We start from the raw sequence: 14,838 nt of genomic DNA on the forward strand, positions 1-14,838 counted from the left end.
CCAGACAGATTAAAGACTAAATTGTGAAAAAACAAAATTAAACATGTTAGAAGACTATATAGAAGAGTATATGACCTCAAGATAGGGAAAAGTTTCTAAAACAAGACTCAAAAAGGACAAACTACACAGAGGGAAAAAAAACTGATCGACTTTACATTAAAAAATTTAACTTCTGTATGAAAGTCATAAGTTAAAAAAAAAGCAAGACACAGACTGGAAGATATTTGCAACACATATATATGATGAAGGATTAGAATGAATATATTTAAAGAACTTTTACAGGGACTTCCCTGGTGGTCCAATGGCTGAGACTCCGTGCTCCAAATGCAGGGGGCCTGGGTTCGATCCCTGGTCAGGGAACTACATTCAACGTGCTGTAACAAAGAGTTCGCGTGCCGCAACTAAAGATCCTGTGTGCGGCAACAAAGACTCGGTGCAGCCAAATAAATAAATATTTTTAAAATAAATAAATAACTTTTACAAATCAATAATAAAAGCCAGTAAGATCCCAAAAGAAAAATGGGAAAGGATATGAATACAGACCACAATTTACAAAAAAGTAAATCCAAATGGACTACAAACATATTAAAAGATGCTCAATCTCACTTTATCCAAGGAAATACAAATTAAAACAGCAGAGATACCATTTCACAACTACCAGACCTTGGTAGTTCAACTGAACAAAAGTTCAGTGCCTGACAATTGCACATATTAGTAAGGATTCAGAAAATAGAAATTAATAAAATCAATTTAGAAAGCAATTTGGGAGTATCTGGTAAAGTTGACATACCTGAAGCAATTTTGCTTATAGGTATATATCCTAGAGAAACGCTCAAAAGGAACTGTGCATAAGGAAACATGATTAAGGATGTTCACTCCAGAAAAAAAAAAGGAAACATTAAAGGGGAATGGGTAAAAAGTGGTATATTCATACAATGAAGTACTACACAGTAGTTAAAATTAATCAACAGGAAAATCTACACGTTTCAGACTGGTTAAAACTCAAAGTTGAGTGAAAAAAGTAGGTTGCAGAATAAATATCTGCTCTATAAAACCACTTATGTTAAGTTTATAAACATGCAAAACAATGCTATATATCGTTTACTGATATACAATTGATACTGATAAACAATATGTAGCAAAAGTATTAAAACATGAAGGGGAATTATAAACAGTAAAGTTTGAAGAGCAGTTACCTCTGTGTTGGGAGAAAGAGAAGGAAAGAAAGAAAGGAAATAAACAGAGAAGGGGTACAAAGAGTCTTCCATTTTATCTACAATGTTTTATATCTTTTAAATAACATCTACAGAGCTTCCCTGGTGGCACAGTGGTTAAGAATCCGCCTGCCAATGCAGGGGACACGGGTTCAAGCCCTGGTCCGGGAAGATCCCACATGCTGTGGAGCAACTAAGCCTGTGTGCCACAACTACTGAGCCTGCACTCTAGAACCTGCAAGCCACAACTACTGAAGCCTGTGCACCTAGAGCCTGTGCTCCTCAACAAGAGAAGGCACCGCAATGAGAAGCCCGTGCACCGAAACGAAGAGTAGCCCCCGCTCACCGCAACTAGAGAAAGCCTGCGCGAAGTAACAAAGACCCAACGCAGCCAAAAATAAAATAAATAAATTTATTTTTTAAAAAAATCTACAGAAAATTTTGCAAAATGCTAACATATGTTAAATTGGGCAGTGAGTACAATTTTCTCTGTACTCTTCCATATGCTTGGTTAAAACAATTTTTTTAACAGGCTTTTGGTCAAATGAATACATATACATGTACCAGGGAGCAAGAGAAAAATATTTATCTCCTTTTGGAACCTACATTTATAAAACTATTCTACTAATGTCTCTCTGGTGCCTTACTCCCTCAGTGTGATAGAAACTTTTAAGTATTTAGGCACAAACACGCTGTACAGTCGAGTCTCTTTTTCCCTAACAAGATACTTCTCTCCAAGATGCTACCCAAGCCAAATCCCTGGGTACGTGGATACCAATGATCTATCAAACAACACAGTGTGCAGCCTCCAGCCCACATCCATATAGTTTTTAAATCCTTTAACTTACAACTAAATTATTCCCCTGAGTCACTCTGAAGCTTCATCACAGATCTTTATGCAAACCTATACCATGAATGATCCAACAGGTTAAACACCCTGAAATTACATCTCTTTCTAGTTTTAACATAATTTTCCCTCTCCACTCTACATTCTTCAATCCCACACACCCACAGAGGACTCAGTACGAGTCTTCTACATAGGTACAGTGTTTCTAGATCTTCCAATTCTGGGCAGATTTATGTGACTCAGATAGCATCCAGGGGCACTGAGCATGGAACTCTGCTTAACCAGCAATCTAGCATACAAGCTCCTGAGAGAAAGAGAATAACTTTCCATCCAAGCATGATGAGTACATCAAGCTGAAAATGATGCCCAGGAACAAGCAGTTCCAGAAATAGGAATTCAAATAAAACTTTAAAGCATTCACTGTTCTGCAGACCCGGTGGCAGCCCATCTATTTTTGCTTCATTTTCTGGCTCAGATAAAAGTACCTTAGAGAGTATACTCATCCCTTCTCCTCAAAATAGCTATGGAGAACACTACTCAAGTCCTAAACTCAAGTCTGAGTTTTACACATTACCTGTTGGGTGTGTGTGTGTGTGTGTGTGTATCTCTCTGTATAGGACCGGGCCTCAGGGTGCATGTAAGTCTGGGTCGGGTGTCTCTGTGGGTATAAGTCCAGGACTCTGTGGAGACGCTCTCTGTGGGTGTGGGGGTGTGTGTGTGTGTGTCTGGCAGTGGGGTGGGGGGGGCGGGGGGCAGTGTCTGAGTGGAGGGGTCTTCAGGGGTTCTGTGTATGTGGGGGAATCTCTGTGTATGTCTGTCTTTGTATATCTGGGCCCGTCTATGCTTCCGTCTCTGTGTCTATCAAATATTTCATTACAAGTCTTATAATGTTTTATTATAAATTTCTGCCCTTCCACAAAACCCTAAAATGATTTTCTTGCCTCTCTACTCTGAGATTTCATAAAAGAGAAACATGAAATAAGCCAACTGCTAAGCCAACATTATTCAACAATGAATAAAAAACTAAGGTTCTGGTGGGTATGCACTAGTACAGAACCAATTGCCTGAGATTGTGCATTTCCAACAAGATCAAAGGCGATGCCAATGCTTCTGATCATAGACTGGTTTGAGTAGCAAGGACCTAAAAGATTCCAAACTTAAGAAACTGTCTTTATGATTAGACTTCCCATGTAGACTTTCCAAAGTCTCCTGATTGACATGTATTTCAGATTAGCTTGAAAGTTCTGTTCTGACCATAAATTAGAAGTTATCATTTTGTTCTAAATGAGTCTCTTGTGAGTTTGGTTTGAATGAACCAGTCGTAAGAGGTGAATGAACTCTAAGTGTACTAAAAATGTGAATTTCTGGATTTGTAAAGCTGGAACATGGAAACCTCACAAAGGTTCCACTACACTGTGAAGCTTCCTGGGTGGACAACCAACTCATTTTCCTAAGGTGATATACCTCCATTTCAATGCTGACCTCCACAAACTGCAACAATTCCTGCTTCCAGTGGTGCTCATACTAAACTAGATTGTACTTATTTATTTTCCTATCCACATTCCCTACCCTCTTCTTGACGGCAAGAATGTTATTTTGATTTAATAACCCTATCACTTAGCAGTGTTCAGCACACAACACATAAGTGGTTTTTGCACAAAAGAAGCTCAGAATGTACTGGGGGAGATTATTAAACAAGCATCCGGAAGGATAATGTTTTCTCTCTCACAGAAACAACAGACATGAATGTAGTAAAAATTCCTTAAAAAAACTGTTAAGAAGCACAAGTTAAAGAGGAAAAAAAAAAAAAAGAGAACAAACCCGAGCAAGTATAATATTAAATTTTATTTGGGACCAAATAGAGCTATCTTATATTCCAAATAGTCCCTATCTTATATTACAAACAAAAATAAATTCCAGATGGACTGAAGACCAAAAGATAATAAACACAACCATGAAAACAGCTGAAGAAAATATAAAAGAACTTGTTTATAAACCTGGGGTAGGAAAGGCCATTCTGAGATACAAAATGTTTAAGCCATAAAAGAAAAAAATGGCCAATCTGACTACATAAAAACTTTTAATATAAACAAACTTACAAGTCAACAAGAAATAGAGTAGAAAAAATATCTGCAACATATACACAAAGAATTAATACCCAGGGACTTCCCTGGGGGTCCAGTGGTTAAGACTCTGTGCTTCCACTGTAGGGGGCGTGGGTTCGATCCCTGGTTGGGGACTAAGATCCTGCATGCTGCGTGGCACGGCCAACAACAACAACGAAAGAATTAATATCCAGAAAATATAAAGAACTCCTACAGCCAACGTGAAAAAGGCAAGTCATTAGGAGGACAGAGATCTTCATCTATTTTGCTGAATACCCAGCACTTGGCACATAGTAATCCCTCAATAAATATTTGTTAATGAATAAATATGAACAGGTAATTACAAGAAAAAGAATATAAACTACCAATTTATTCATGAAAATATTCTCAGCCTCACTATAAGCAGAAAAAATACTAATTAAAAACAATAGTAAATGCCTTTAAAAAAAGGCATCTTTACATCTTTATGTCTTTTTTTCTTATAAAAGATGTAAAATATCCAGTATTGGTGAAGGTGTAGTAAAAAGGTTACCTTGTATATAGTTAGTTGATGTGTAAAATGGTACTACATTTTTGAAGGCAACATGATATTATGTATTAAGTTTAAAATGTGGATATCTTTCAACTCCAAAATTCTACTTTTAGGTATCTATCCTAGAGAAACACTTATACATGTACACAAAAAGAATGCATACAGATAGCTACTACAGCATATAAAAATTAAGTTAAATGTGCATCAACAGAATAGTTTAATAGACAACAATGGTATAGACTTTGGAAATCAACTCAGCAGTCAAAAAGTATGAGATACATATATAAGTAATGATATGTAAAAAGCTCCAAGACATTCTGTTAAGTGGAAAAAGCAACCTGCAAAACAATGTGTATATATATATATATAATGTACTTTTATTTATGTGCAAGTTATTATAAAACTACCAATTTCCCTATGTACAATATGAATGTAAAGTTGGAAAAGATAAGTTGATAGCAGAGGTCTCTGGGGAGGGGAACAAGACTGGCTGAGGGCCAAGGAAGGAGTTTCCTTCATTAGATTGAATTATTTCACAAGAATACATTCAAGCATTACTTGTGTAATTAAAAACAACTTTTTTTTTAAAAAGGCAAAAAATAATGTAACTACCATTTTACTGATATGAAGAAAACAAGAACATATTTTGAGGATTAGACAGGAGATAAATATTCCATTTTCGACATTAGTTCTGAAGTCCAACTGCAAGTAGGGAGTTGTACACACACAAGATTGGCATTCAGGAGAGGGGTCCTGGCTAAAGAAATAATCTGGGGAGTTGTTGGTATGTAGATGATACTCAAAGGCACAGGAATGCTGTGGATGACTTAGGGAGAAAACACAATGGAAAGAGCAGAGCACCCAGGATCAAGGAGAAAGAACCCATAAAGAAGACTGAGAAGGAGCAGCTGGGGAAATAAGAGGAAAACTAGTAAAGAGGAGGGTAAGGGAAGCCAAGAGAGGAGAGTGTTTTGGTAAGAAATTGGTGTCAAATGCTGCCAAGAGGTCCGATATGATGAGGGATGAAAAAACAGATAGCCATGTTTCTCAATCTGATGGACATTACCAGCTTCAGCAAGAGGGCGTCATGTGGGTCAGAGTATTAGAGTAGGAGTGGGTTAACAAGTGTGGGAAGACAAAAGGTGTATATAGCATACACTGAAAACTCCTTTAAGAAACTTAGCTGCACAAGGGAGTAGAAAGATAGGACAGTAGCAGAAAGGAGATATGGAGGTTAGAGGACAGGGTTTTCAAAATGGGAGAGATTAGAGCAAGGAAATCTGTAGGAAAGGCTCTAGTAGAAAGAGGAAATAACCAAAGGAAGAAGTTCTTTAAGAAGACTGGAGGGACCTCCCTGGTGGCATAGTGGATAAGAATCCACCTGCCAATGCAGGGGACATGGGTTCTATCCCTGGTCTGGGAAGATCCCACATGCCGCGGAGCAACTAAGCCCTCGTGCCACAACTACTTAGCCCGCACGCCTAGAGCCCGTGCTCCACAACAAGAGAAGCCACCGCAAGGAGAAGCCCTCGCACCACAACGAAGAGTAGCCCCTGCTCACCGCAACTAGAGAAAGCCCACAAGCAGCAACAAAGACCCAACGCAGCCAAAAATAAATAACATTAAATCTTAAAAAAAAAAAACAAGACTGGAGAACGTGATTAGAACACTTGTGGAGGGACTGGCCTTTGACAGAATGAAGGACACATCTTCCCCTATCATAACATGAGGGAAAGAGAAAAAGATGAACCCCAGATGGAGGTAGGTTTGTAGATTTGGGAGGTACAAAGATGAAGGAATTCCCTTTTGGTGGTTTCTGTTTTTATAACAAGTATAAGGCATATCACTAGTTTAAAAAGAACACACATGAAATTAGAAGTAAAAAGATACAGTATGAAATAATCATTTGCAGTGAGTGTGAAAGTAACCTTACTAGAAAATGTATAACATTACGAGGCAGCGATGATCAAGCATATGAGGTTGACGACTATGAGTTTATAGTGACATCGATCTACCTGGTTTTCTGATTTTCTCTAGCAACTCTCAGCTCCGTCGATGCAGGCAACTAAAAAGGCAGATGGTTAGGTTCAACCAGTGCGTCACTCAGAGTTCCATAAACAGCAGAAGTCAACTCTGGCTGAGTTGGACAGAAAAAGAATTTACAGAAAGGACATGAGGTAGCTTTCAGGGCTACACAGTTAAAAACACCACCACAAAATGGGCTTGGAAAAGATGTCATGTTTGCTTATGCCAAGCAGGAGATGCTGCAGCTTGGGGCTGCACCATTATAGTTCAGGGTACCAAGCAGGAGATGCTGCAGCTTGGGCTGCACCATTATAGTTCAGGATACCAAGCAGGAGATGCTGCAGCTTGGGCTGCACCATTATAGTTCAGGATACCAGGTGCCAGGTGCCACTGTTGCCCCTGTAACTTGATCTTGCTGCTAGAGGCTGATGCTACAAGAAGATTCACTGATAATGAAGGGGCAAGTTGTAGAGAACACAGTGGAAAGGTTCGGGAAGATTGGACTGGCTGAGGGGATGAGGAGAGTTTTAAGGGAATGAGTATTAGGAAGACAATGGTTGACTAGGCGTCAGGTAGTGACTGAGGTAAACAGGGATGTGAGGCCTCCCCTTGGAAGAGGGTAGATCCTGGGATCCAAAAGGTTGCAGAATAGTCTCAGCAGCCTAGGTGCAATAACTTAAGCAAATTTCACATGGGCGTTTAATCAGAAAAGTAAGGGGTTGGCAGTGTGGCAAAGCCTCTCACTATTGCTGTGGGCAGTGTTTCATCTCACTGATCCCAAAGGCATCAAAGATTGGCAAAGCCTTGGGCAAGTTAATTACTCTCTTTGGGCCTTTATTTTCTAATCTATAAAATAAAGATAATGATAGTCATCTGATAAAGTTGTTATGAGGATTAAATGAGATGAGATAGATAGATGCCTAGAAGAGAGTAAGTATTCAGTAAATGGTAGCCATAAATGAAGTTATAACTGAAGCCGAGAAAAGAGTTTCCAAGAAAAGGTAGTCAACAATATCAAATCATATCTTTTAGAATGATCAGAAGGGTTCACATTGGAACACTGCGGGAGATAAATCTGTAGGGAAGATGAAGCCAGTTTAAGTCTCAGCTTGCTTAACTTTCAGTGACAGCTTTGCAGTATTCAGAAAGGCTTTAAGGAAAAGTCTGACTTAGAGAAACTCAACTAGCAGCTCTAGAACCTCTATACCCTTCCTTAATATAAGTTCTGAGATAAAAAGAAGCAGGTGCCCCAAACCAATCCATTTCTATTGAAAGACTCTTAAAAAAAAAAAGAAGAATAGAAAATCACCAGCTATTAATGCAGTGTCCAAGAGGGAAAATGGTTAACTGAATTGCTGCACAATATAGACGGGGAAGAGGGAACTGAAAATCATACACATCATATGGCTTAAGTTATTGAATTTAATCAAAGTAGTTTTACTTAGAACCATTAGAGAAGAAATTTCACTCCACTGCTTTCTCCTCTGCTCAGCTCTCACCAAATCTCGGGCCATAGGTCATTCAGACTATAAAAAGCTCCTCCAAATTCCATAGAAACCTGATCAATCTAACTAAACCTCTTATTGGGGGAGTGGAATTTCAGCTCCTCTAATTGTGCATACCACCTGAACACGATGGCAGGCGGGTGGATCGGGGCAGCTGCCAAGATTTACTCTTCTCCCATCCACCTCAGTTGTACCTCTCTGAATTATTTAAACAAGGACTACCAAGAAAGAATGAAGTCTGAATGAAGACCCCAACAAATCTCTTCCTTTTTTTTTTCTTTTACGGTGGGGGAGGAGAACGCTTTCAAGGAAATGATATAATAAAGAAACTCACTCTCCCTTTTCATGAACTATCCATTTCTTCTATTAACTGGACACTAAGGACCTAAGTCGTCTTCCTCAGGACATTAAATACACAACTGCAACTTCAGCTCTGAGCAACCTCCTAAAACAGCTCTTAATGTTCCGTCTTTCCCAGGAAGAAGAGAATTCAGAAATTATACAAAATAAGGGCTGCCTTCTCAGAAAATTCATAAATGTTCACATAAATAAATGGTAAGACCATTAAATAAGCTCAGTAAATAAAAAACTGCCTGTTAGTGAAATAACAAACATCCGCAAAAATATACAGATTAACTAAGATTTGAAAGGTTTAAGCTAAGCTTTGAACAGAGAAATACTTCAATTGAAAAGCTATGGAGGGACTTCCCTGGTGGTCCAGTGGGTAAGACTGCATTCTCAATTCAGGGAGCCCAGGTTTGATCCCTGGTCAGGGAACTAGATCCCTCATGACGCAACTAAAGATCCCACATGCCACAGTGAAGATCCCGCGTGCTGTAACCAAGACCCAGCACAGCCAAATAAATAAATATTTAAATAAAAAAGAACAAAAAGCAATGGAGGGACTTCCCTGGCAGTCCAGTGGTTAAGACTCCACACTTCCAATGTAAGGGGCACAGGTTCGATCCCTAGTCAGGGAACTAAGATCCCACATGCCGCTGGGCCCAAAAAAAAAAAAAGAAGAAAAGCAATGGAGTTTGTGCATGAGAGTCAAACAGATTAGAGTTCTGTTAGCTCACATCACAGTTACTAAACGTGTAACCTTGAGACAAATTCCTTTATCTCTCCAACCCTCGGTTTCCTCAATAAAACAAGGATAACACTACCTATTTCTGAGAGCTCTTAAAAGGCTTAAATAAAATAGTATATGTAAAGCTCTAATACAATGCCTGGGACACAGCAGGAATACATAACAATATGCTTCCCCTTCTAATTTTCAAAATGTTTAACTAGAGATTGATTCATAAGAGCAGGTGGGTCTTAAAGAACAAGGAAAACTGTTAGCTGCACAGGAAGGAGGAGCATAGCCCTCGGGTACTCCTGATTTATTTATAACTTTAAAAGTAAGAATACATCTCTCAAATTATCACTAAATTACTAATGTGAAAATGCATCATTGATTTTGAAATGCTTTTTTATATACATATAAGATCCTCTTCTCCCTCTCTCATAATTTTACAATTCTCTCAGATTCTACATTTGTACAATTTTTTCCCATCCTCTTCCTAAAGCCCTGACTCAGACCCTCCTTACTTTGGATTTGGGATGACCTAAGTCTTAAACCAGAAAGACATAACTTAGAGTTCACTGAGTATTCTGACAGACTTCTGGGAGAAAGCCAGAACCCAGCAACTAAGAAGTTAGAATCAGTGTGGCATAATAAAAAGGACACGGGCTTTGGAAACAGACCAAGATAAAACAGGGGTTTTAAGTCCTACCTTTGCCACTTGCTAGATGTATAACCTTGGTCAAGGCACTATACCTTCTCTGGACCTCATTTCCTTATCTGTGAAATGGAGATAATACCACTTATATCTCATTGTGTAGCTGTCAGGATTAGAAAAACGCCAATAACATATAAAGGGCCAATTAATGGTAACTGTTATTACGGTCAATCTGCCAAGTGCCTTACTGAACATTTTGCAAGGCTGTACTTTCCTAACTGGCAAAAGGAGTAATACTGCTCCCCTGTTCCCATGACTATATCCAAAAGGTTTCATTTTAGTAGTCCATAATTAACCAAATAAAGAGCTTAAAGAATTCAGGGCAAGAAAGCACTAGCATGGCTCAACTCATTCTCTGCTGACAGCAACAAAGCCAGCGCAAGGTGGATTCATTTGCCAAAAAAAAAAAGGAATCTGCTTGAACATGGTCATTACTGATATTGACGTAAGCACAAACTAGTTGTGGTTCTTAGGCTCACAGCCTTATTGTCAGAAAGTTTTAACTTTTCTGAAATAAATCCTCTCCTGCCTTGTTTTCCCTGCTGTGCTGTGACATTCCTATTACCCCATTTTCAAGAACACAGGGAAGAAATCCTCTCAACTATTGCAACTGCATTCACTGTGGACTTTATCTTCCTATTTCACAAATCACTTCTTACAGAGATTTTTGGTTTGTTGAGTTCACTTACGAAGAAAAACGTTATATACAAATATATGATAGCCACGGTGACAAGATCTGGTCCCCAGAGCACCACAAATTACAGGATGGAGGTAGATGCCAAAGATAAGATGGGACTGAGTAACCTGCACACCATATGTTCATTCTGGTTAAATGCTGCACTTGGAAAGTCTGGCTCTTATGAAAAGCTTATTTCCCTTGTGTGACTGAACAGAGTAACAGTACTAAGAAAACTGATGACAGATACACAAATGGAGTAAGGGAAACCATCAATGGAAATATGCTTAAAATAAACAAGCTTGTATGTGACAGTTACAAAATAAAAGCAACAGTCACCAATTACATAGCCAAAGGTAGCTATTTCAATCCTAAGTACCTCGAGTCCCTCCCTACACTAAAATAAAAGCAGAAGGGAGTCAAGGTCAGAATGATTATTTAAATAAATTAAAAATCAAGAAAGGCTTAACAAATCAAAATATCACACTGCAGTCCCTTGGGGAGGTGACTTTCAACTTGAAGAAAGAAGGTCAGTCTCATGCACTTGTTTTAATTTAGCTAATTCGATGTCAAGAAAGTTAAAGATTCTGCCCCCCAAAAGTAGCTCAGCAATGCCTGTAGTTGTGTCATACAGCTGCATCCTTGCCCGGAGCTTTGCCTGCTTAACTTCCAGTACAGAAGTTGGTTTTTGGTTGCAATTAACATTGTAAGGCAAGCTCAGCCCTGTCTTCCATAGCCTTGAGGCTGCTGAGTAAATCTAGAATCATGGGACCTACATTTTGATGCTGGAAAAACAGGAAGAAGGTGGTTCAGCAACAAGGAAAATGATCAAGAAACACATCTAGAATTGGGAAAAACAGACTGATGCTGGCCTGTGATTTTTTCACTGCTTTATATAGAATGTATTGAATAGTATACACCATTTAAAGGAAGCCATAGTGGTGCACTTAAGCCATGATGGAAGGAAGAAAAAAATAAAATCAATTCTTAATAATTGCTGTAATTTCTTAAGCCCTCACTATATGTGCCAAGTTCAATGCTAAGCCCTCTACAAATATTTCTAATCTTCAATCGTATTAGTAACCTCACTTTATAAAAGAGAAAACTAAGATGTAGAGAACTTGGAAATTACCCAAAAGCTAGTTAGTGGGGGTACTAGGATTCAAACCCAGGTCTGCTTGACTGTAAATCCCATGTTCTAAAGGTAATTTGAGCCCGTGGGCCACACAAAAAGACCCCACATGCTGCAACGAAGATCCCACGTGCCGCAACTAAGACCCGATGCAGCCAAATAAATAAAAATAAATATTAAAAAAAAAAAGGCAATTTGTTGGGGAGTTCCCTGGCGGTCCAGTGGTTAGGACTCCGCACTTTCACTGCTGTGGCCCAGGGTTCAATTCCTGGTCAGGGAACTAAGATCCCGCAAGCTTCATGACAAGGCCAAAAAACTAAATAAAGGCAATTTGTTAAACACTCTTACCCTCAAGAGACCTAATCAAAATACAGATTTTACACAAAAAGACCCTTAATCACTGGATTTGGCCAAAGTTATAAAGCACCTCAACTAGTTACAAATACATTTCAGATTTCCAGACTCAAATCTAGGTACTACCAGCACTGGTGCCTGTGCTGCCTCTCTTTCCTCCTATAATTCCTCCCAGAGAAGTTTCATAATGCAAATGAGAAAGACACTGTCCTAAAGCACCATTAAACAAATTCATTCAGTCTTCCCTCTGATGTTATCACCCATATTTGGGTAATTAAAATGGAAGGGTTCTCTGCTTCATACCTTAATAATGAGGCTATTACAACCAAAGTTAGGCTGGATACAAGGTTCCAACTCAGCTGAATCCTGCACAGTGAAACCAATGCAGACTTCACATCACTTCCTTGCTGTTCTGATAAAGCAATTAAAAATAATTCACAAGGGGACTTCCCTGGTGGCCAGTGGTTAAGAATCCGCCTGCCTAAGGCAGGGAACACGGGTTCGAGCCCTGGTCCGGGAAGATCCCACATGCCCAGGAGCAACTAAGCCCGTGCACCACAACTACTGAGCCTGCACTCTAGAGCCCACGAGCCACAACTACTGAAGCCCGTGCTCTGCAACCAAAGAAGCCACCGCAATGAGAAGCCCGCGCACCGCAATGAAGAGTAGCCCCCGCTCGCCGCAACTAGAGAAAGCCCGCGTAGAGCGACAAAGACCCGACACAGCCAAAAATAAATAAATTAAATAGATTTTAAAAAATCATTCACAAAGTAAAAAAACCTATAAATCACTGTGTTCACATTATACCTCGGAAATTAAAATGATAATCCCTTTTCATACGATCCACATCTGTTTTTGCAACATTTGCCCTTTTTCTTCCGTACTGATTTGCTTTATGAGAGGATAGACACACCACAGATAGCCATTGTAAGGGTAATACTGGGAATATCAAACATCTAGGCACACCTACTCCTTGGTGTTCTGAGGCTACGGCCTCTTCAAAACTGTATCTGAAAGAAGCTGACAGCTGAGACAGAAAACCCCACAGTGATCACCTTTCCCAAAAGTAGAAGCATTTCTTCCTAACACTTTCAGATCATAATAAAAGAACCAATAAAACAATCATTCTCTTCATACACAGTCTAATAATCCTGGTGACCAACTACTGAGCAGAGAGGACAAACCTCTGAAGAGAAAACAGTGAAGAGAATCTCTCCATTACCCTTCTACATTCAGAGAAGATGTAAGGATATTGCAGTATCTGGAATGAAGGGCACGGCATCAATACTGCTCGATGGAAGCGCTTGGCCACAGAAAGGCAGAAAATCATCATCTGTGCAGAAACCACACAACTGAGGATCTCAGTGCGAGGTAACTACTCCTTATAGAAAAGATCTCCAAATAGAAAAGCTCTTTCCACCCTTATTGCTGGATGAGCTCTCATAAGCAGTAAGCTTTTTCTACACCATCGGGGTCTTCTCCCCGATAGTCTGGAAAATACACACGGGAGTATGTTGGGAGTACAGAGAGGGGTAATACTATTCCAAGGAGCAGGGGAGAGCGCTACTACCTCCATGTTATTCCCAGCTAAGTACGGCCGTACCACCGGGAGTCTTCGCTCCCCAGCACTGGGGCCCGGGTGGGAACATCTCTGAGAGAGCGGGTTTAAGGGGAAAAGGGATCTCTCTGCTCCTACGATCAGAAGGGAGGGCCTGGAGGGTGGTGCCGCAGCGCCGAGAGGATCTGCGGTTCCCCCTCCCACCCTCGCTCTCCGAAAGAGGCAGCCCGGCCCCAATACCTTCTTGACCGTGCGCGGCGCCTCGGTGACGGTGCCGTCGGGGCTGACCAGGGCCTCGCCGCCGTCGCGGTGCCTCTGATGCTGGTGATGAGGGTCGCTCCGCTTCATGGCCGACGCCTGAGGCACTTTCCCAGCGGCGGGGCTGAGAGCCGCAGCGGGCCCCGATCCCGGGCCAGGGGCCGGCGGCCGCTCCGCCGCGGGAGCTGGAGCTTCAGGGTCCCCGCCGCCTGCTGGGGGGGCCATGGCGCTCACGGCCGCCGTGCTCAGTCCCAGCTGCGGCTCCGCCTCGGCGGGGCTCAGGTCCTTCAGCTCCACCTCAGGCACCTTCGCGGCAGCCGCTGCTGACACGACCTGCACCGACATCACCGCCTCCACTGCAACCGCCGGCTCAGACTCCAGCTCCTGCTCGGCCCCGCCTCCCGCCTCCCTTCCCCATCCCTCCCCCATTCCCCCACTCCTCCCCTCCATCGCCTCCGCTCCCACCCCCTTCCTCTGCCCGCCCGCCCGCCAGCCAGCCCCGGCCTCTCCCCCACCGCCCCGCCCCGCCCCGCCCCGCCCTGGCTCGCTCGCTCGCGTGGAGCCACGGAACCTGTAGTGCGTTTGCTCGGGGCCGCATGAGGTGAAAAGACAGTGGGACCTCAGCCCCCGACCACCACTGCGCGCCGCCGAGGGCTGGGCGCACGATGCCCCCTGGGAGTTGTAGTCCCAGTCCCTCTTCCTCCAGCAAGCGGGATTTTGTAGTAGAGATGGAGCTCTAGTGCCGGTGACTAACGGAAAGGAGTGACAACGGGTGACACGACATGAGGAAGAGAAAGTCTCCAGAGGAGTTGCGGCTTCCGGGGAACAAACGCTAGAAACCCTAGCTA

The 14,838-nt window shown here is 41.5% G+C and overlaps 1 protein-coding gene across 2 annotated transcripts in view; it reads right to left on the bottom strand.

Moving 5' to 3' along the window:
• AHCYL2 (adenosylhomocysteinase like 2) overlaps positions 1-14,377 on the bottom strand; it is a 175,281-nt gene extending 160,904 nt beyond the window's left edge. For both annotated transcript variants that reach the window (XM_036863871.1, XM_036863870.1), the window contains exon 1: positions 13,973-14,377. In XM_036863871.1, coding sequence (XP_036719766.1) covers positions 13,973-14,335 — 363 coding nt within the window. In that variant the 5' untranslated portion in view covers positions 14,336-14,377. The remainder of the gene's footprint in view (positions 1-13,972) is intronic.
• Positions 14,378-14,838: the final 461 nt, after the last annotated feature.

The sequence above is a fragment of the Balaenoptera musculus genome, chromosome 9 (assembly GCF_009873245.2).
Source record: "Balaenoptera musculus isolate JJ_BM4_2016_0621 chromosome 9, mBalMus1.pri.v3, whole genome shotgun sequence".
NCBI lineage: Eukaryota > Metazoa > Chordata > Mammalia > Artiodactyla > Balaenopteridae > Balaenoptera > Balaenoptera musculus.